Source organism: Aquarana catesbeiana, linkage group LG10 (assembly GCF_042186555.1).
Source record: "Aquarana catesbeiana isolate 2022-GZ linkage group LG10, ASM4218655v1, whole genome shotgun sequence".
Lineage (NCBI taxonomy): Eukaryota > Metazoa > Chordata > Amphibia > Anura > Ranidae > Aquarana > Aquarana catesbeiana.
In genome coordinates, this window is record NC_133333.1 from 210,745,680 (window position 1) to 210,766,963 (window position 21,284).

The 21,284-nt window shown below is 45.7% G+C and overlaps 1 protein-coding gene across 1 annotated transcript in view; it reads left to right on the plus strand.

Moving 5' to 3' along the window:
- The first annotated feature begins 466 nt into the window (after positions 1–466).
- Positions 467–21,284, plus strand: part of CCDC15 (coiled-coil domain containing 15) — an 81,129-nt gene continuing 60,311 nt past the window's right edge. The window contains exons 1-2 of the mRNA XM_073603240.1: positions 467–729; positions 10,616–10,765. Coding sequence (XP_073459341.1) covers positions 562–729; positions 10,616–10,765 — 318 coding nt within the window. The 5' untranslated portion in view covers positions 467–561. The remainder of the gene's footprint in view (positions 730–10,615; positions 10,766–21,284) is intronic.

Sequence of the window (21,284 nt, forward strand, 5' to 3'; positions counted from 1 at the left end):
CTCTCTAGTAACTGACACTCTCTATGGTAACTGACATTCTCTCTAGTAACTGAAATTCTCTCTGGTAACTGACACTCTCTCAGGTAACTGACATTCTCTCTGGTAACTGACATTCTCTCTGGTAACTGACACTGCCCATGGTAACTGGTGCTCTCCCTGGTAACTGGCACTGTTTCCGGTAACTGACACTCTTCCTAGTAACTAACTGGTACTTTCTCTAGTAACTTACACTCTCCCTGGTAACTGGCACTGTTCCTAGTAACTGTTCCTGATATCTAGTACTGTCTCTGGTATCATCCCTGGTAACAAGCATTGAGCTTCGCCTCCCGCAGTGACCCCTCCCACAGCCCAGCACCTGGCAGGTACATAGAGAGGCCGCAGCCAATCAGCGTCCTCGTCTCATCCTCCCAGACACCCTCAGCATAAGCAGAGCACTGTGAATGGATCAATACCCGCCAGCCAGTCAGGTGACTTCTCTCCTCTTACCGGAAGTCGGACGCTGTTGCTGTGGGAACCTCTAGACGCGGCCGTTTGAAAGTGTGTGTGTTCTGTGGAGGGAAGATGGCGCCGCCTGCAGTCTCTGCTCTGAGGAAGAGTCCGGAGCGAGGGAGAAGACACAGCCGGCTAGTGGTGAACCAGGCTGTACTGGCCGAGAGGAACCCGGGGGCTGTGGCCGCTGTGGGGGCCTGGATAGAGGCGGCTGAGAGGGGGGCCCCCAGCAGGGCCCTGGTAAGTGCTGAGTGAGGGCCCCGGGGAGGGCAGTATACTGGAGACACCACCATACTATCAGAATAATAATAATAATATTGTGTGATGAGGTGTCAGAGCCCTCCATAGATGATAGATATGGGGGGGTCTCCCTGTGCCTGGTGTTGAGTTGCTGAGTGAAGGAAGAATTCTTATAAATGTCCTGTAATAGGGAACCATCGTTCTCAGCTGTGCCCCCCGATCTTCCCTGGGTGACACCAACTATTCTCTGACTGTCACCGGAAGAGAAAACATTCAAATCTTCCCCCTTCACCACTTCAGCCCCGGACCATTTGGCTGGCCAAAGACCAGAGCACTTTTTGCGATTCGGCACTGCGTTGATTTAACTGACAATTGCGTGGTCGTGCGACATGGCTCCCAAACATTGACATCCTTTTTTTCCCCACAAATAGAGCTTTCTTTTGGTGGTATTTGATCACCTCTGCAGGGATTTTGCTAAAATAAATATCCCCAAAAAATATATTAACCACTTCCCACCCGGCCACTGCACATATACGGCCGGGTGGGAGCTCCCTCCTTCTGACTGGACGTTCCCGAACGTCCTTCAGAAGGAGCGGGATCACGCGGGCGCGCTCCCGCGCAGCCGCGCAATCCCGATGCGCGCGTGTCACTCGGACACGCCGCATCTCAGAGCGGCAGGAGGGCAATGTGATTTGCCCTCCTGATCCGCACGATGGCTGTGTGTAATCACAGCCATCGTATAGTAAACAAGGGGGAGGGGGTGGCAGATGACAGGAGATCGCGCCGCCACGTGCCCGCGCAGCGGCGCGATCCCGATCTGCCTGTGTCCCCCAGAGACAGCACAACACAGGAGGGCCCTGTGATTGGCCCTCCTGATCACATGACGACTGTGTCCAATCACAGTCGTCATGTAATGTAAATAGAGAGCGTAGTAACTGCTCTCATCTCTTCCTCTCCTCACACAGAGCCTGTCAGTGAGGAGAGGAAGAGAGATCTGTGCTGCAGCCAGGAGATCAGTGAGTAATAAAGCTGTTTGTCTGCTGTTTACCCACTGATCACCCAGCTAGTGTCCCCAAAACACAGTGTCCCCAAAACACAGTGTCCCCAAAACACAGTGTCCCCAAACAGTGAAAACACCTGTCAGTGAACATCTGCCCGTCAACAACTGGCACATCTGTCCGCCAACAGCGGGCACATCTGTCCGCCAACAGCCGGCACATCAGCCCGTCGTCATCAGGCACATCTGCCCGCCTGCCATCAGGCACATCTGCCCGCCATCAGGCACATCTGCCCGCCTGCCATCAGGCACATCTGCCCGCCAGTCATCAGGCACATCTGCCCACCAGTCATCAGGCACATCTGCCCACCAGTCATCAGGCACATCTGCCCACCAGTCATCAGGCACATCTGCCCGCCAGTCATCAGGCACATCTGCCCGCCAGTCATCAGGCACATCTGCCCGCCAGTCATCAGGCACATCTGCCCGCCAGTCATCAGGCACATCTGCCGCCCGCCATCAGGCACATCTGACACCGTCAACAGCTAACACATCAGCCCGTCATCAGCTGACACATCAGCCCGTCAACAGCTGACACATCAGCTGCCCACCATCATCAGGCACATCTGCCTGCCTGCCATCAGGCACATCTGCCCGCCAGTCATCAGGCACATCTGCCCGCCTGCCATCAGGCACATCTGCCCGCCTGCCATCAGGCACATCTGCCCGCCAGTCATCAGGCACATCTGCCCGCCAGTCATCAGGCGCATCTGCCCGCCAGTCATCAGGCACATCTGCCGCCCGCCATCAGGCACATCTGTCGCCCGCCATCTGACACCGTCATCAGCTGACACATCAGCCCGTCATCAGCTGACACATCAGCCCGTCAACAGCTGACACATCAGCCGCCCACCATCATCAGGCACATCTGCCCGCCCGCCATTAGGCACATCTGCCAGCCGCCATCTGCCCACGATCAGGCACATCTGCCACCCACCATCTGGCACAGCCGCCCACCATCTGGCACATCTGCCGCCTGCCATCTGACACATCTGCCCGCCAACATGACAAAAAGGTCTTACAGCGCAGAGGAGGCTCTCCAAATACTCCAGAGTATGTCGGACGAGAGTAGCGGGGAATTCTCTCCGTCAGACTCGGATAGTGACTATGAGCCAGTGGAAAGCAGTGGCTCCGAGTTGGAAACAGAGGAAGATACAATCCTAACAAGGAGAATCAGGAGAAATGAGCAGGAGGAGGCATTCACCAGCAGCGCAGCACTCCAGGGCATCCACCAGCAGGCATCCACCAGCAGCGCAGCACTCCAGGATGATATGCAGGCATCCACCAGCAGCCCAGCACTCCAGGATGACATGCAGGCATCCACCAGTAGCGCAGCACTCCAGGGCATCCACCAGCAGGCATCCACCAGCAGCGCAGCACTTCGGGATAGGCGGGCATCCACCAGCACTTCTGCAACCTTCCTAGAAGATAGGCCAGATGCTAGCAACGGATCCCATCAACGAGGCAGTGCCCATACTAGCCTCCCAGATGTTCTACTGTATCCAACATGGCTGCCCGATACATCAGTAGAACCTGTAATACCCCTTTTCACAGCCCAGCCAGGCCCTCAGATGCAGACGGAAAATGTAACCCCACTTTATTATTTTCATTTATTTTTTACCAATGAACTCCTAACCTACATTGTGGAGCAATGTAATCTATACGCCAGCCAACACATAGCCAACAATCCCAGTTCCTCATATGCCCGTCCTTTTGTTTGGAAACCCCTCACCGTAGAAGAATTTAAAATTTTCCTTGGCCTAACCCTCAACATGGGGCTGACAAAAAAAAATGAACTCCATTCCTACTGGTCTACCCAACCTATCCACCACATGCCGATCTATTCGTCATTTATGCCCAGAACCCGTTATGAGATGATCATGAGATTTTTACACTTCAATAACAATGCCCAATGCCTCCCTCGAAATCATCCCAGTTACGATAAGTTATTCAAAATTCGGCCCCTAATCAATTTTTTTTGCGCCAGCTTCAAGGAGATGTTTACCCCTGATAGAAACATATGTGTGGATGAATCCCTGGTGCACTTCACCGGAAGACTGGGAATAAAACAATACCTCCCCAGTAAAAGAGCCAGACGTGGGGTAAAATTTTATAAGGTGTGTGACAGGGCCACGGGTTACACATATGATTTTATGATTTATGAGGGAAAAGACAGACAGCTAAACCCCCCTGGATGCCCTACCTACATGGGAACAAGTGGCAAAATTGTCTGGCAGCTGATCCAACCATTACTTGGGAAAGGTTACCACCTTTACGTAGACAATTTCTACACTAGTCTCCCACTTTTCCGCCATTTGTACCTGAAGAACACTGTGGCCTGTGGGACAGCACGGACCAACCGCAAAGGCTTCCCACAAAGATTGGTCACCAAGAAATTAAGGAAGGGTGAAATGGCCAGTATGCGAACTGAAGAAGTACTAGCGGTGAAGTGGAGAGATAAAAAAAGAGATGTCTACATCCTTTCAACAATACATGACGACACCTTGGTGGAACTTCAGAGAAGAGGAGGCCCCATACAGAAGCCAAAATGTGTGCATGAGTACAACCTATACATGGGGGGGGTGGATATGAACGACCAGATGATGCAGCCCTACTTGGCCACCAGGAGATCACTATTTTGGTACAAGAAAGTCGCCATTTATTTGATGCAACTTGCCCTATTTAATTCCTATATCATTTTTTCTAAGTGCACCCAAAGTTCCCTACCCTATCTAAAATTCCAAGAAGAAGTTTTCACAGCCCTTCTCTATCCCCAAGGCCAAGCCCCTCAACTAATTCGCTCAGATGCGTTAGCCAGACTCCATGAAAGGCACTTTCCCGAAATCCTCCCTCTTACCCAAACAGGTCGCAAACCCCAAAAAAAATGTCGTGTATGTGCAAGTAGAGGAATTCGCCGTGACACCCGATACTACTGTCCCGAATGTCCCTCCGAGCCAGGGCTCTGTATTGGAACATGCTATCGGAGCTATCATACTTCACTACACTATTAGTACAGTGAAGGTGATTTTTTTCCACTATCTGCCATTTCTGTGAATGACCCGGACTGTTAACGACTATGCCTCTGCCAAACATGTTTCTGCCTTCAACGTAAATTGACCCGGACTGTTAACGACTATGCCTCTGCCAAACATCTTTCTGCCTTCAACGTGAATTGACCCGGACTGTTAAATGACCATGATTTTTGCCTGCCTCCTGAACTGATCATTTGCCCTGCCACTGTACAGCACAGGGGTCTCACATATGTGAGGGGCTCCAGAAAAGGTTTTCCGAGTGGAGAAAACATTTTTCTCCGGGTTTTTAGTTTTCTCGGATTAGGGTCTGGAGACTCGGAGGCTTCGTAGAGATTTGGGTGGGAAGAAGCCTCTACCCCTGTCCTCAGGTCTTACCTGACCAAGGCCCAATGTACAAAGTGCTGCCTGCTGCCACCTGAACTGGCCATGCCTTTTGCCTGCCACATGACCTTGCCATGCATTTGCCTGCCACATGACCTTGCCATGCCTTTGCCTACCACCTGGACTGGCCATGCCTATGCCTGTTACCTGAACTGCCTGCTAAACCTTGGACTGTACTGAACCATGTTCATACTTTTCCATATCTGTCTGCTGCCTGGACAATTCCTGGACATTTCCTTTGGCTGTCTGGACAAATGCTTTGGCTGCTCTGGAACGGTATTCCTGCCTGCTAAAACCACAGGTGAGCTTTTTTTTTTACCTTTTGCTCAGCAGAATGTATTTTGGGGTGTAATTCTTGGTGTGTACATGCTATGTGTTAGAAGCCTGGAGGTGCTACTTGCATGTTGGGCCTCTGTATGTGGCCAGGTAGTGGAAAAGTCTCACACATGGGGTATCGCCATACTCAGGACGAGTGGCAGAATGTATTTTGGGATGTCATTTTGGCTATGTACATGCTATGTGTAAGAAAGATCTTCTAAATTGACAACTTTGTGAGAAAAAAAATAGGTTTTCATTTTCATTTTCCAAAAACTTGTGGAAAGAAATTACATGTTAAAAAGACTCATTATGCCTCATAGAATATACATTGGGTTGTTTTCTTTCCAAAATGGGGTCATTTTGTGGGTAATTCCATTGTCCTGGTGCTCCAGGGCCTTCAAAAATGTGATAGGTACTCAGGAAATGAAATGTGTAATTTATGCCTTTAGAACGCCTGATGGTGCTATATGGATGTTGGGCCTCTGTATGTGGCCAGGCTGTGGAAAAGTCTCACACATGGGGTATCGTCACACTCAGGACGAGTAGCAGAATGTATTTTGGGGTGTCATTTTGGCTATGTACATGCTATGTGTTAGAAAGATCTTCTAAATTGACAATTTTGTGAGAAAAAAATAGGTTTTCATTTTCTTTCCACATTTTCCAAAAACTTGTGGAAAGAAATGACATGTTCAAAAGACTCATTATGCCTCATAGAATATACATTGGGTTGTTTTCTTTCCAAAATGGGGTCATTTTGAGGGTAATTCCATTGTCCTGGTGCTCCAGGGCCTTCAAAAATGTGATAGGTACTCAGGAAATGAAATGTGTAATTTATGCCTTTAGAACGCCTGATGGTGCTATATGGATGTTGGGCCTCTGTATGTGGCCAGGCTGTGGAAAAGTCTCACACATGGGGTATCACCATACTCAGGACGAATAGCAGAATGTATTTTGGGGTGTCATTTTGGCTATGTACATGCTATGTGTTAGAAAGATCTTCTAAATTGCCAACTTTGTGAGAAAAAAATAGGTTTTCATTTTCTTTCCACTATTTCCAAAAACTTGTGGAAAGAAATGACATGTTCAAAAGACTCAGTATGCCTCATAGAATATACATTGGGTTGTTTTCTTTCCAAAATGGGGTCATTTTGTGGGTAATTCCATTGTCCTGATGCTCCAGGGCCTTCAAAAATGTGATAGGTACTCAGAAAATGAAATGTGTAATTTATGCCTTTAGAACGCCTGGAGGTGCTACTTGCATGTTGGGCCTCTGTATGTGGCCAGGTAGTGGAAAAGTCTCACACATGGGGTATCGCCATTCTCAGGACGAATAGCAGAATGTATTTTGGGGTGTCATTTTGGCTATGTACATGCTATGTGTTAGAAAGATCTTCTAAATTGACAACTTTGTGAGAAAAAAATAGGTTTTCATTTTCTTTCCACATTTTCCAAAAACTTGTGGGAAGAAATGACATGTTCAAAAGACTCAGTATGCCTCATAGAATATACATTGTGTTGTTTTCTTTCCAAAATGGGGTCATTTTGTGGGTAATTCCATTGTCCTGGTGCTCCAGGGCCTTCAAAAATGTGATAGGTACTCAGAAAATGAAATGTGTAATTTATGCCTTTAGAACGCCTGATGGTGCTATATGGATGTTGGGCCTCTGTATGTGGCCAGGCTGTGGAAAAGTCTCACACATGGGGTATCGCCATCCTCAGGACGAATAGCAGAATGTATTTTGGGGTGTCATTTTGGCTATGTACATGCTATGTGTTAGAAAGATCTTCTAAATTGACAACTTTGTGAGAAAAAAATAGGTTTTCATTTTCTTTCCACATTTTCCAAAAACTTGTGGGAAGAAATGACATGTTCAAAAGACTCAGTATGCCTCATAGAATATACATTGTGTTGTTTTCTTTCCAAAATGGGGTCATTTTGTGGGTAATTCCATTGTCCTGGTGCTCCAGGGCCTTCAAAAATGTGATAGGTACTCAGAAAATGAAATGTGTAATTTATGCCTTTAGAACGCCTGATGGTGCTATATGGATGTTGGGCCTCTGTATGTGGCCAGGCTGTGGAAAAGTCTCACACATGGGGTATCGCCATACTCAGGACGAATAGCAGAATGTATTTTGGGGTGTAATTGCAATTATGCCTGTACCGTGTGTGAGAAATAACTTGTAAATATGACAATTTAGTGAAGAAAAAAAAAAAAATCTATATTTCTTAATTTTCCAAAGCATTGTGGGGAAAAAATTTCAACTTCAAAAAATTCACTATGCCTCTTACTAAATACCTCAGACTGTCTTCTTTCCAAAAAGGGGTCTTTTGGGGGGTTATTGTACTGTCCTGACATTTTAGGGCCTCAAGAAATGAGATCAGTGCATTAGGCCATCAGTGCATTAGGATTGATACATTTTCAATAATGCGTAGCATGGCTTGTAGACTCTATAACTTTCACACAAACCAATGATCATACAATTATCAGGATTTTTTTTACCAAAGACATGTGGTAGAATACATTTTTGCCTAAATTTTCGACAAAATTAAATTTTTTTTGGTTTCTTTTAAAAGAGAAAGTAGAAAATTTTGTTTTTTTTTCAAAATATTCGCTCTTTTTTCGCTTATATCACAAAAAATAAAAAATGAAGTGGTGAATAAATACCACCAAAACAAAGCTCTATTTGTGTGAACAAAATGATAAAAATTTCATTTGGGTACAGTGTAGCATGACTGAGTAATTGTCATTCAAAGTGAGAGAGCACTGAAAGCTGAAAATTGGTCTGGGAAGGAAGGGGGTGAAAGTGCCCAGTATTGAGGTGGTTAAAAAAAAAAATATTTTTTTTTCCTCAGTTTAGGCCAATACGTATTCTTCTACATATATTTTTTGGTAAAAAAATTGCAATAAGCGTTTATTGATTGGTTTGCGCAAAAGTTATAGTGTCTACAAAATAGGGGATAATTTTATGGCATTTATATATATATATATATTGTGACTGCGACATTATGACGGACACATCGGACACTTTTGGCGCTATTTTGGGACCATTCACGTTTTATACAGTGATCAGTGCGATTAAAAATGCATTGATTACTGTGTAGATGTGAAGGGGTTAACCACTAGGTGGCGCTGTAAGGGTTAAGTGTGTCTTAGGGAGTGATTCTAACTGTGGGGAGGAGGGGCTATGTGTGACACAACACTGATCCCCGCTCCCAATCACAGGGAGCTGTGATCAGTGTCATTAGGCAGAACGGGGAAATGCTTGTTTACATCAGCATTTCCCCATTCTTCCTCTCCGTGAGACGATCGTGGGTATCCCCGCGTACATCGAGTTCACGGGACCGGCAATCACGCTCCCGGCATGCCTACAAGCCGCCTCTTAAAGGGCAACATACAGGTACGTGATTCTGCCTTTACGTGCCCTTCTGCCACAGTATTTCTGCGTGAGGCGGTTGGGAAGAGGCTAAAAGAAGAGTCGTTCCCCCCCCCCCCCCCCCCCGCTCTGATCTTCACACCCTTGCAGAGTTCCCACAGCTGAAATCTTTAGGACCTGTCACTTGGGGTGTATTGGATGTCTGTGTGTAATGGGGGGAGGGTGTTTTTGCATTGAAGTCAGTCGGATGTGATTTTTGCATTGAAATCAATGGGACGCAGCATGCCGTTGTTGCCACTTGTTTTTTGCCCGCCAATATATATCGGTGCATCCCTAATCTCAAGCCCAGGTCTTGCCAGTAACTAGAGAGGGCTAAGTCCATATGTGGTTCCAAAGGGGCAGCCAGGGAGGTGTGCAAGTTTGGATGGTGCTGTCTGAAACAGGACAGACGGAGGCCTGAGAGACGGAGCAGCATTTGTATGAGAGCATAGCGGGGCTGTGTTAAAGTTTCAGGAGGATCAAGGCACTAGGTCTTCCAAAGAGAGCCAGGGGGCTGAATATTGTTAATTTCATATTGATGGTGGAAACTCCCTGCGAGTGAAGTTGTTCGTTTGTTAGACTTTTCTTTCTGGTAAAGGGGTTTTAAAGTCTCCAGGTTTTTCATCTTAATGCATGTGATCCATTAAGGTGAACAACCTTCTGTGCTGCAGCTGCCCCAGACCCCTTTTTCTTACCTGAGCTCGTCCGTTCCAGCAATGCGCACAAGCCCAGCGACTCTAGCCGCTGTCTCCATCCTCATTGGATAGATTAATAGCAGCAGGAGCGATTTGGCTCCCGCTGTTGTCAATCAAATCCAGTGACGGGGGGAGCATGGCTGAGTCCTGCTGTCTATGTCAATGGACGCAGCAGCAGGACTCGCGAGCGCGCCTGCACGGGTGCCCCCCAGGGAAAGTGGCTCTCCATGGGGGCACCCAATAAAGAGGAGGAGCCAGGAGCGCTGTCGGGGCACCCCAGAGGAAGAGGATCAGGGCTGTTCTGTGTAAAACCCTTGCACAGAACAGGTAAGTATAATATGTTTTTTAAAAAAAAAACCATGAACCTTTAGGGCCCTTTCACGCGGGGGCGGCGTCGGCGGTAAAGCGCCGCTATTGTAAGCGGCACTTTACCGTCGGTATTCGGCCACTAGCGGGGGGGGGTAAAACCGAGAAAAGCGTTAAAAACCACCGGAAAGCGCCTCTGCAGAGGCGCTTTGCCAGCGGTATGGCCGCGCTGTCTCATTGTTTTCAATGGGCAGGAGTGGTGAAGGAGCGGTATACACTCCGCTCCTTCACCGCTCCGAAGATGCTGCTAGCAGGACTTTTTTTCCTGTCCTGCCAGCTCACCGCTCCAGTGTGAAAGCCCTCGGGGCTTTCACGCTGGAGACAAAGCAGCGGCACTTTTGGGTCGGTTTGCAGGCGCTATTATTAGCGCAATAGCGCCTGCAAACCGCTCCAGTGTAAAAGGACCCTTACAATCACTTCTAAATTAAAACAAGCTCTAAAATGGCATATCTGATGTGAACTTTAACTCGCCATGAAGCACTACCAATGAGCTAAACAACCCCCAAGTTGTCACACCATTGAAAAAGCCCATTCAGCTGTAAAAAAAAAAAAATAGGAGATTTTTCTATTCCCTTCTAATTTATAAATGGAGCTTTAGATATACATTATTGTTTGTTTTTTAGATCTCTGCGGAAGAAGTTGAAGAACAAATAATTCAGTATCAGCTGGAAAAAGAGCAGAGACTGATTCGTTTTCAGGGGGAAGTGAAGCGAAGGGTTAATCAACATGCCAAACAGCAGAAACGACTCCAGCTACAGAAATCATATGATGTGGTAAGTGCCTGTTGACCTTTATCAGTTCAGTAGTTCCATACCAGCTCTTTCTGGATGGAAGCCTAATTAAACCCTGGTTCACACCATTGCGGCTTTTCAATGCCGCAGATCAGTGCGATTTGGATCAGCGGTTTCACTTCGTCTTGCGACTTCATTTAACAGAAGTCTATGCAAGTTGCAATGAAATTGGAAAAAGTTCCTGCACCACTTTTCTGCAAAGTCGCTGCGACTTCGCAACCATTTGAACTGTTCCATTACCAAAAATAGTGTGCGACTTGGCATGCAATTTTGAACTGACAAATCCGCATGGCAAAAGCATTGGTGTGAACAAGGGCTTTATCCATCAGATCCTTCAAAAAAGTATTTAAATTAGCAAGTGTCATTGCAGTAAAATAGAACAGATTCTGGCAACCGCAAATCAAACATTTTGTATTAACCTCCCTGGCGGTATGATTATTTCGGATTTTAGGTGCTGAAAGCGGTACCATTATTTTGCATGGAAATTTGGCGTTTTATATTGTAGGTCTGTAAATCTTAACAATAACACACTTAAATCTGTCCAAACCAGAGTCTAGTAGATATCCCGGGTATGATAAAGTTTGAAACACAAAAACATAAATTATAATATAATAAATAAAAATAAATAATTAAAAAAAAAAAAAAAATAGTAATAAAATAAATTTCCCCACAATTCACTATCGCTCAATTCTGCAAGTGTTCTAATTTACTATCGCTGTTTTCTAGCTGGTCTAAAGCCACTTTTGACGTAAAGGGACACTTTTTGGTTGCTATGGACAATCTCCAGTTTCCAGGCAGAAAGAACAGTGTATATCATGTAAAATTGCATGCAGGGCATGGGAGAAAGCACTGGGGACAAAAGGGATGTGAAATCATTTCATACAGTAATTTAATCTGTAAGATTACAGTACTGTATGTGTTATGCTTTTGATATTTTTTTGAATTTGCCGCCAGGCTCCGCCCCCGTGCGTCGCGCCGCTCGCAGGGAACGGAGCCTGGCACGGAGAGGCTTCGGAGGAGGACGGAGCCCTCGGACACTGCGGGTGACATCGCAGGATCCCGGGGACAAGGTAAGTAACGCCGCACCAGGATCCTGCAATGCGATCCCGAGTGTGGCTCGGGGTTACCGCTAATGGTACTGAATTTTAACCCCGAGCCACACTCGGGAAAACCGCCAGGGAGGTTAATTGAGTTAATAGTTACACCTTTATTGGGTCAGAAAAACTATACGCACTGTACTTGTAATAAACAGAGGCACATATATTGCACAGTGCATGCCCGGTACAATGTCACTGAGCAAGGAACAATATTACAAGTTATAGCAGATCACTGTATCCTCCTTCCTTCTTTTTTTTTTTTTTTAACCTCTCTCCCCTGAGATCAGGAAGCCATCAACATGGGGAAAGAAAAGTGCAGACCACAGAGCTGGCTGCCTACTCTGAGTGTCTGTTGTCTGGCAACTCATTACAGAGAACCTGGTAGCTTCCAATTCTCCAATTTAGCTAGGCAGGGGGAGGAGATAGCTTCTCCCAGCTAATTCTCCCTCCAGTAAACATCTCTACAGATACTTATCAGAGGGAGTCAGCCCAATATGCAAATCTGCGCCTGGTCAGACTAGGTGGAGATCTGTGCCTAAATGTACATTGTAGCACATACATCAGTTTGTAGGGCACAGTAACTGCAACATTCCTGTAACAAATTTCCATTTGTGATTTTTCTTTCTCTGGCACACCTGTCACAAATCCTCTTTAACAAAGACGCACTGTATTGTTTAATTGACACATATCAAACGCACCAAAAAGTGTTGGAAAAACAATAGCTAATTGGGCCCATTATCTTGTGTCTGTGTTTCCATCTTGGTATGTGAAACTGTACAAGCTTTATTGCATGCTTTTTATTAGAAGTACCTGGTGTTCCTACCAGCCCACTTTGTTTTTGCTGACCTGACTATGCCAAGCATGGAAGCAGATCCGTGCAGACATGGTCAGTTTGCAGCTTAGTGCCTCTCTGTCAGAGTTGCAGGTTATTGTTTCTATGCATGACATGTCTCTGTGCTCAGTTCAGCCACTATAGGTTTGGTTTGCAGGACAGAAATGGAGCACAAAAACTTGGTAAACGGTGGCTTGAGACCTTAGACAGAATTTCAGGAGTCAATCTTTCATTTGTTCTTTTATTGCCAGGTTTACAATGCATTGTATACGAAGCTGCAGATGATGTGATCTTAGAAAAATAACTGATGCTCAGCATGATTATCAATGGCTCCATCCTACCTCTTGCCGGGAGCAGCTATGGCCTGTTTGGCGAGTATATTTGCTATGGCACCTATAGATGGGCAGATTCCTCACCATGAATAAGGGATGATGAGAATTTTCCCTGTTTTATGACCAGCCGCAGTGCAACTTGTGACTCAGCTGGGGTTATATTTGTCATTACCACTTCCTTCCCTTTCCAGTAACCTTCATTTGTGCAGAGATTTTCCTACAAGTTAATAGCAAGCACCTAAGTTAGTCCCAGCCTCTTATTTTCTCGCAATAAGAATTTCCTGCTCTATCCAGTTATTATTGAATTGTCACATTCTAAACTAGAGTTGTGCTCTGTATGTCCTCCCTTAGCTATAACCTCTACCCCCAATGCAAATATCCTCTCCTAGACTGTCTATAAATGGACAGATTTTCACAGAGAGATTACTGGAGTCAAAAGACAGTTAAGGCCTGTCATTGTCTCCTCTAATCGGTCAACAGATAGCTGTAAAGGATCTGTTCTCATTTCTACATAGAAAACTTAATGATTGGCCACTAAACACAGCATGCAGCATTTGGGACAGGGCAGACTGCACTGTTATTATTCTACTGGATTTATATAATGCCAACAATTCACACAGCGCTTTTCAATAGAACGGGAAACATTGCAGTTACAATACAAATCAAGACAAGAGAGTTGAGCGTTGCTTGTGAGCGCTTACAATCTAAAAGGGAGGAGCAAGGGATTAGAAAAGGTAATGGCTGTGTGAGAATAGGTTGATGGAGAAAGTAAAAGTTCAGCTTTTAGGTAGAGATGATTTTTCAGGGGGCGTGGCCTAGCGCAGGATTTGATCAGATGTGTTTCTGTCCAGCTCCAGTCTCTCCTACCATCCTGCATCATCCTTATCGACTATAGGTGAAAATCGACTCTAATTCACGTCTGCCCAGGTAGGATCATTTTCCGCATCCTGGGGAGACATTTTGGTGAATGGGAAAGCAGCGGGGGGACAAAGAAACCTCCAACCACGATGAGCATCACCACCCGCTCCTGCCAAGATGGCTGCCGCAACACCATCCATGGGCCTAGCGCATCACCAGCCCTCCACTCCTGATCTCTTTTGGGACAGCCAGGACGCTTTGCGGCCACCTTCTCCTGAGATCCCAGACCCCCCCGGCCGTGTCCCTGCAAGCAACCCAGGGTGAGGATGTCACGGATGACGGCAAGGGGCCTACACTGTCGGAGGTCCTCGCTATCATTAAGTTAAACCACACAGACCTTATGGGGAAGGTGGACGTCCTAAAGATCCACTTAACGATCATGCAGCAAGACATGCAAAAAATATGATGCCGGGTTACTGAGACTGAACAATGTATTCGTGACCTAGAGGGCACCATTAACCCCACACTGCCCAAACTTAATACATATGGGGTGAAAATTGCAACCCTAGAAGATAAGGTGGATCACCTCGAGAACCGTCTCCACAGGAATAACTTGCGTCTGGTTGGTCTCCCGGAGCGGGTGGAGGGATCTGACCCTGTAGCCTTCCTGGAAAGCTGGCTTGAACAAGAATTTGGCCGCAATCAACTCTCCCCCTGCTTCGTGATTGAGAGGGCCCACGGAGTCCCTGGGCGCCCCCTCCCTGAGGGACACCCTCCACGTACGATGGTGATTCACCTCCTTTAATTAGAGGGATTGTGACTCCATTTTGGGGGCAGCCAGGAAGAAGGGAAGTCTCCGTATCAACAACACTGTGGTGTCCCTGTTCCTGACTACTCTGCGACAGTCCGCAACTGAAGAGCCAGCTATCAGCGTGTCAAGCAGAAACTCCGGAGCAGAATATCCAAAACTCCATTCTGTTTCCTGCTACCCTCCGGGTTACCCACCAAGGGAGGGTTCAATTTTTGCAATCCCCGCAAGATGCCCTATCTTGGTGGGAATCATTAGCCCCCCCTCCCCCCCAAGCCACCTGCTTGATGGATGTCCGCACACTAAGCTGGAAAAGCTGAATTATCTTTCTCTCCTTATCCTTTTGTTATCCACCACCAAAGCTCTGTTAAGCGAAAGTTTGGTTGACCATACACATCTACTGCAGGAGAGTAACTGGCTCTCAGTTACTAAGCCGGCCTGAGCTGCCATGAGGTGAGTAACTCTAATGCCCCGTACACACGGTCGGATGGATGGAAAATGTGTGATAGGACCTTGTTGACGGAAATTCTGACCGTGTGTAGGCTCCATCACACATTTTCCATCGGATTTTCCGACACACAAAGTTTGAGAGCAGGATATAAAATTTTCCGACAACAAAATCCGTTGTCGGAAATTCCGATCGTGTGTACACAAATCCGACGGACAAAGTGCCACGCATGCTCAGAATAAATAATGAGATGAAAGCTATTGGCCACTGCCCCGTTTATAGTTCCGACGTACGTGTTTTACGTCACCGCGTTTAGAAAGATCGGATTTTCCGACAACTTTGTGTGACCGTGTGTATGCAAGACAAGTTTGAGCCAACATCCGTCGGAAAAAATCCTAGGATTTTGTTGTCGGAATGTCCGAACAAAGTCCGACCGTGTGTACGGGGCATTACTCCCCCCATTTATTTATTTATTTATTTATTTATTTATTTATTGTTGTTGAACACTGACTATTTTGTTTTTCTGAAACTCTTTGCTTTCTGTTGCTGGCCATGCGCCCCACGTATGGTACAAGTTCAGGGTATAAGCCCACTCCCCTTTTTTGGAGCTGGGCAGGGGTAATGCTACCCTTACTGGGTAATGATTATGCAATTGTACATAGTTTTGCTGTTGTGTGGATGATGTATGATTGTGCACCACTGCGACCCTCTCGACCTTCTGGAGATGGGGAGCCCTATGTGAGTCCCCCCCTCGCCCCTGCGGTTTTAATATCCTACCCTATGTCCACGGTAAATATTTGTTTGTGGAATGTCCGCGGACTAAACTCTAAATATAAAAGAGCATCTGTCTTTGAGGCCTTGAAGCAACATAAACCGCATGTCCTGTGTCTCCAGGAAACTTATCTCATAGGTTCTAAGATTTTGGCTGTCAAAAAACTTTGGGTGGCTCATAACTACCACTCTACCTATTATAACTACGCCCGGGAGGTTGCAATCCTAGTTCGTAAAGGATTACCATTCTCATGTCATCAAGTTATTCGGGACCCTAAGGGGCAGTATATTATTGTACATGTGACTATGTATGGAATTCCCCTCCTGTTGGCCACGGTGTACCCCCCCCCCCCCCTTCCAGTCACGGCTGCAGTGTTCTCTGAACTTGATGTGCATTTTGCCTCATTTCCTAGCTGTCCTATGCTCAATCTTGGGGATTTTAACTCTGTGTTGCAGCCTGAATTGCATAGGTTGAAGCCTCTACAATCTGAATCTAAATTGTTTCGTGTGTGGTGCAATACCTATGGATATGTAGATCTTTGGCGCTGGAAGTATCCTAGAGACGAGGTGTTCTCCTGCCAGTCCAGGTCCTATGCTGCCCTCTCCAGAATAGACTATGCACTGGCCACGGGTGACCTTTTACCCTGTGTCCAGTCCATAGCATATCTGTCCCAGATGGTGTCTGTTCATTCCATAATACAGGTGGGTGTGACTTTGGGCCACCCTCGTTTCTTGGCTTGGAGACTCAGCCCTCTCTGGATCTCTACGCCGGAAATACTAGAGTCTATTCCGACTGAGGTGGCCAATTACTGGTCCTCCAACTCAGACTCTGCAGCCGGGGGCCCTGTCTGGAGTGCATTTTAAGGCGGTTGTCAGGGGTTCCTATATCTCACGTATAAAACGTTCTAGATCCATTGGGCGGGCCACGCAAGAGGCTCTCCAAAAAATATTGGATGAGGCACGCTCCCGTCACATGGGTAGCCCTTCCTCCGAGACTCGTGATATGCTGAGATGCTCATCGGGTGCCGCAGCTTCATATGGTGGACTTGACTAGGAAGCAACAATTGTACCTCTCTGTTCGTATCCATGAGCATGGGGAGAAAAAAATGGTAGGCTTCTTGCGTATCTCGCCCACATGGACTTTCAGGATACTTCAATTGCTGAAATTCAACTTCCAGATGGGTCAACTACCTCTGACGCATTGACTATCAACCAAACCTTTGCAGAATTCTATAGCAAGCTCTTAGAAGATAAGACTGTACCTTTAGAGCAAGCCTTTATGGGTTTCTTTGAATCACTTGACTTTCCACTTGACTTAGTACCCCCCAGCAACTCCACATAGTATCACGTTAGAGGAAGTAACTATGACCATACGCCTATTACCAATCAGTGAAACTCTGGGCCTGGATGGCCTCCCCTCAGAAGGGTATCAGGCACACATAGGAGACCTGGCTCCCAGGCTCCTTAGGACATTGCAGGACTCTCTTAAGCAGGGGAAACTTCCTGACTCTATGAATGAAGCACTCATTGTTGTAATACCCAAACCTGGTAAGGATGGGTTGCAATGTGGGTCCTATCGTCCCATATCTCTCCTAAACAATGATGCAAAAATACTAGCAAAGATTCTCTCTTAGACAGATGGTTATTCTATCTCTCATACCGCTGGACCAATCCGGTTTTATGCCTGGCAGGAGCACCTTTGATAACATTCATAGGCTATTCTTGCATGTCCATAGTGCATCACATGCAAAACGTTGTGGATTGGTTCTATACTTAAACGTGTTAAAAGCCTTTGACACTGTGAGTTGGTCCTTTCTATGGGAAGCTATGGCATGGATGGGTTTTGGTTCACACTTTTTCCAGTGGGTTCGGCTATTATATGCAGACCCGAGGGCCAGAGTCCGCACCAACAATTTCTGGGTCATTTTCCTTGCAGAGGTGTACCAGGCAGGGGTTCCCTCTTTCTCCACTTCTGTTCGCACTGGCCAGTGAGGCCCTGGCCCTGGCGGTGTGGCAGACATCAGAGATGGGGGGCATCCGCTCTGGTCCAATAGAGGAGAAGATCTCTCTCTGCGAGGTTCGATGCCCTTATGTACTTGCTTATATACTCGGTAGAGAGAGCTTATTTACTAAACTGCTGCATGTGGTGGAGGAGTTTAGTGTGGTTTCGGGGCTTCAGGTGGGATGAAAAAGAAACAAAAGTGTAGCGCTATATATCACATCCACAGCCGTGTGTATTACAACAAAGACATATGTAAACGGAGAATATTACCAAAATATGTGTGACCATAATATAAATAATGTCAAATAGTTAATCAGTGTTGATCACATGTAAGGTAAATAGACAATAATACTTAGTTATCAGATGTGCCAGTGATTAGTAGAAACCCGTGCTGGTTCCATAAACCAAACACCAAACATAAAAAATAAAAATAAACACCAAACATAAAAAATATTAGAACTTAACAGTCCATAAAAGATGTGTGGAAAAATAGTGAAGAAAACATCAGCAGAGTTCAATGGGGGTGATGCATGGCCAGATGGTATTCACAGATGTATGATTACACCGAATCTGGTGAGTAGACAGAAGGAAGACCACAAGTGTGCGTAGATTGTACATCAGAAGTAGAGAAGGCTTACCGGAAAGAATTGACCTGAAATGGCGTACGCCAGACAAGTCAAAAAGGCTTAATAACCACTGGTTCTGAGAAATGCGTCTTGTCAGATGTCATCAACAGATGGTGGAAAGAAAAAGGGGAGGGTCCGCACGGCTTCCTCTCCCATAGGTAATCCAGCATAAGCCAAACGTGTAGTTCATATGCCATGCAAGGAGCAAACAAAACTCGCATAGCGTAATAACGTTTTAAAACACTAGTTTATTAAAATAATAAAAAACAGACTCACATTTTGGAAGAACAAAACAGAGCTCAAATATCAAATAGCGGCGATCGTGAGGGGTCCACCCGACATGTTTCAGCTATGGAGCCGTCATCTGGGGTATGGACCACCCTCACCTCACCACTCTATAAACAAGGAATGACGCCCACTGGGAGTGTCTACAAACTGGAAGTGCAACAAGTGAAAATCACTTCCGGTTTTCAGGGTCATAGGATGACTAATTGAATAGCTATATTAAAAACAAATAATGAAGCAGAGAACCATGTATCTCATGTTTCAGAGATTAGGAAATTAAAAATGGAAACTATGTACTATGTATCCCAGTTATATATTACTTGCCCAAAGTCCACAAGGACCCTCTCCACCCCCCGGGTCGACCTATAATTAGTGGTATCAACTCGGTCACCTCAAAAATTGGGAAATATATTAACTTTTTCCTACAGCATCCGTACTTAAGATGCCGTTCTACTTAAAAGACATTAAGGATGTGATTAAAGTGTTATCGAATGTTTCCCATTCTGGTGACCTTATCATGGCCACTGCGGACGTTGCGTCCCTTTATACCTGCATTCCACACCGTGAAGGGGTGGATGCGGTACATTGTTTTCTAAACAGGGATGCCTCCCTTGCTTCACCCCAGATAGAATTCATTATTGATTTAATTGAGTTTGCAACGCAACACAATTATTTCTGGTTTGGTGGTAAATTCTATCGCCAACATAAAGGGGTGGCTATGGGAGCAAAATTTGCTCCCAGCCTGGCCAACCTGTTCATGGCCAAGTGGAAGGAGGATGTCGTCTATGCCATGGAGAACCCACACCTTCTGTTGTGGGCCCGGTACATAGACGACATCCTCCTCCTATGGACAGGAAGTCATGATGGTTTGGTTGATTTTTTTCACAACTTTGAATAATAATGATAGGGGTATTGCCTTAGCCTTTGAAACTAGTAGCACCTCAATCCACTTTTTAGATCTTGTCATTAAAAGAAGTGGGTCCTCATTTATATTTAGTACTTATTTTAAATCCACCGACAGGAACGCATATATATCGACTGATAGTTGCCACCATAGTTCCTGGATCAGATCTGTTCCTAAAAGCCAGTTTCTACGATTACGAAGGAACTGTACTGATTTAGACACTTTTAGACTTCAGACTATGACCTTGAAAGATAGGTTCCTGGAGAAGGGTTATAACTCTGTGGATTTAGATAATGAGATTGAAAATGCTTGTACAACAGACCGTCAGTCATTATTAGAGGATAGACCTCGACAAATGAATGATGAATTCAAATGGTCCTTCTTGACATCTTTCTCCATGCAGCACAAACATGTTAAGAAAATCTTTGAAAACCACTGGGATGTTTTAAAAACAGATAAAATCTTGGGACCTTTGTTGCCCAAGACTCCGAAGGTGGTGTTCCATCTCTCCGGAACAGCACCTAATGTCATCAACCCACCAGAGAGACCATCCTTTTTCCATAATTTAATTGGATTTTATCCCTGTAAAAAGGGCTTAGTCTGTAAATTTAATACCTGTGGCAGAAGGGCTAGTCATAGTTTTTCTTCCACCGTAACCGTCCGTACTTACAAAATTAAACATTTTTGCACGTGTGCCACCACGGGAATAGTTTATCTTTTAACTTGCCCTTGTGGCAAGCAATATGTCGGTCGGACCATCAGATCTTTTACTACATGGGTTTGGGAACACATTAATCTCATCAAAGCGGGCAGTACTAAACACACTGTCCCTAGACACTACAGGGAAGTTCACGATCGGAACCCTGTGGGTACTCAATTTCTCATTATAGATAGGTACGTGCCCCCCTGGCGGGGCGGGTCGATTCTTAGAGGTGTCTCGCGGTTAGAGACCTACTGGGTATATGAGTTGGGGTCCCATTTTCCACAGGGTATCAACGTGGAGTGGGACATCAACTCCTTTATTAACCAAGCTTGAATATGAATATGATCTGTCTTTTATTGTCTAAATAACAAAGAATATGGTTATATCTTTACCATACAAGGTGATTATTGGTTGTTTTAATTTATATTATGGAGTCCGGGATAATTATGATTTAATTCAGAATGTAATATACATTTTTGCTATGTACGCTATCGATGCCCCCCATTGGCAGTGTCCCTTTAATATTATGGTTCATGATTTCAATATTGAACACTAATAAACCATAGTAGAATGCCCTTGTATCCTCTTTATAAGGTAATGTCATTGCGAGCATTAGCCTTGTGTAATATTTTTTAATTCTTTTTTCCTCTTCTTTTTTTCTTTTTTATCTGTTTTTATTTTAATATTAATGCCCCTTTCCCAGCTGACTTATTCCTCTCTGCTGACACTCTGCCTCAAATCGAGGCTTGGTTTCTTCCCTGTGAAGCGCAGTGGTATTGTATCCACTCTATGTGATGGGAAGTACATCACATATGAGAGTGAGGCATGAGGAGCA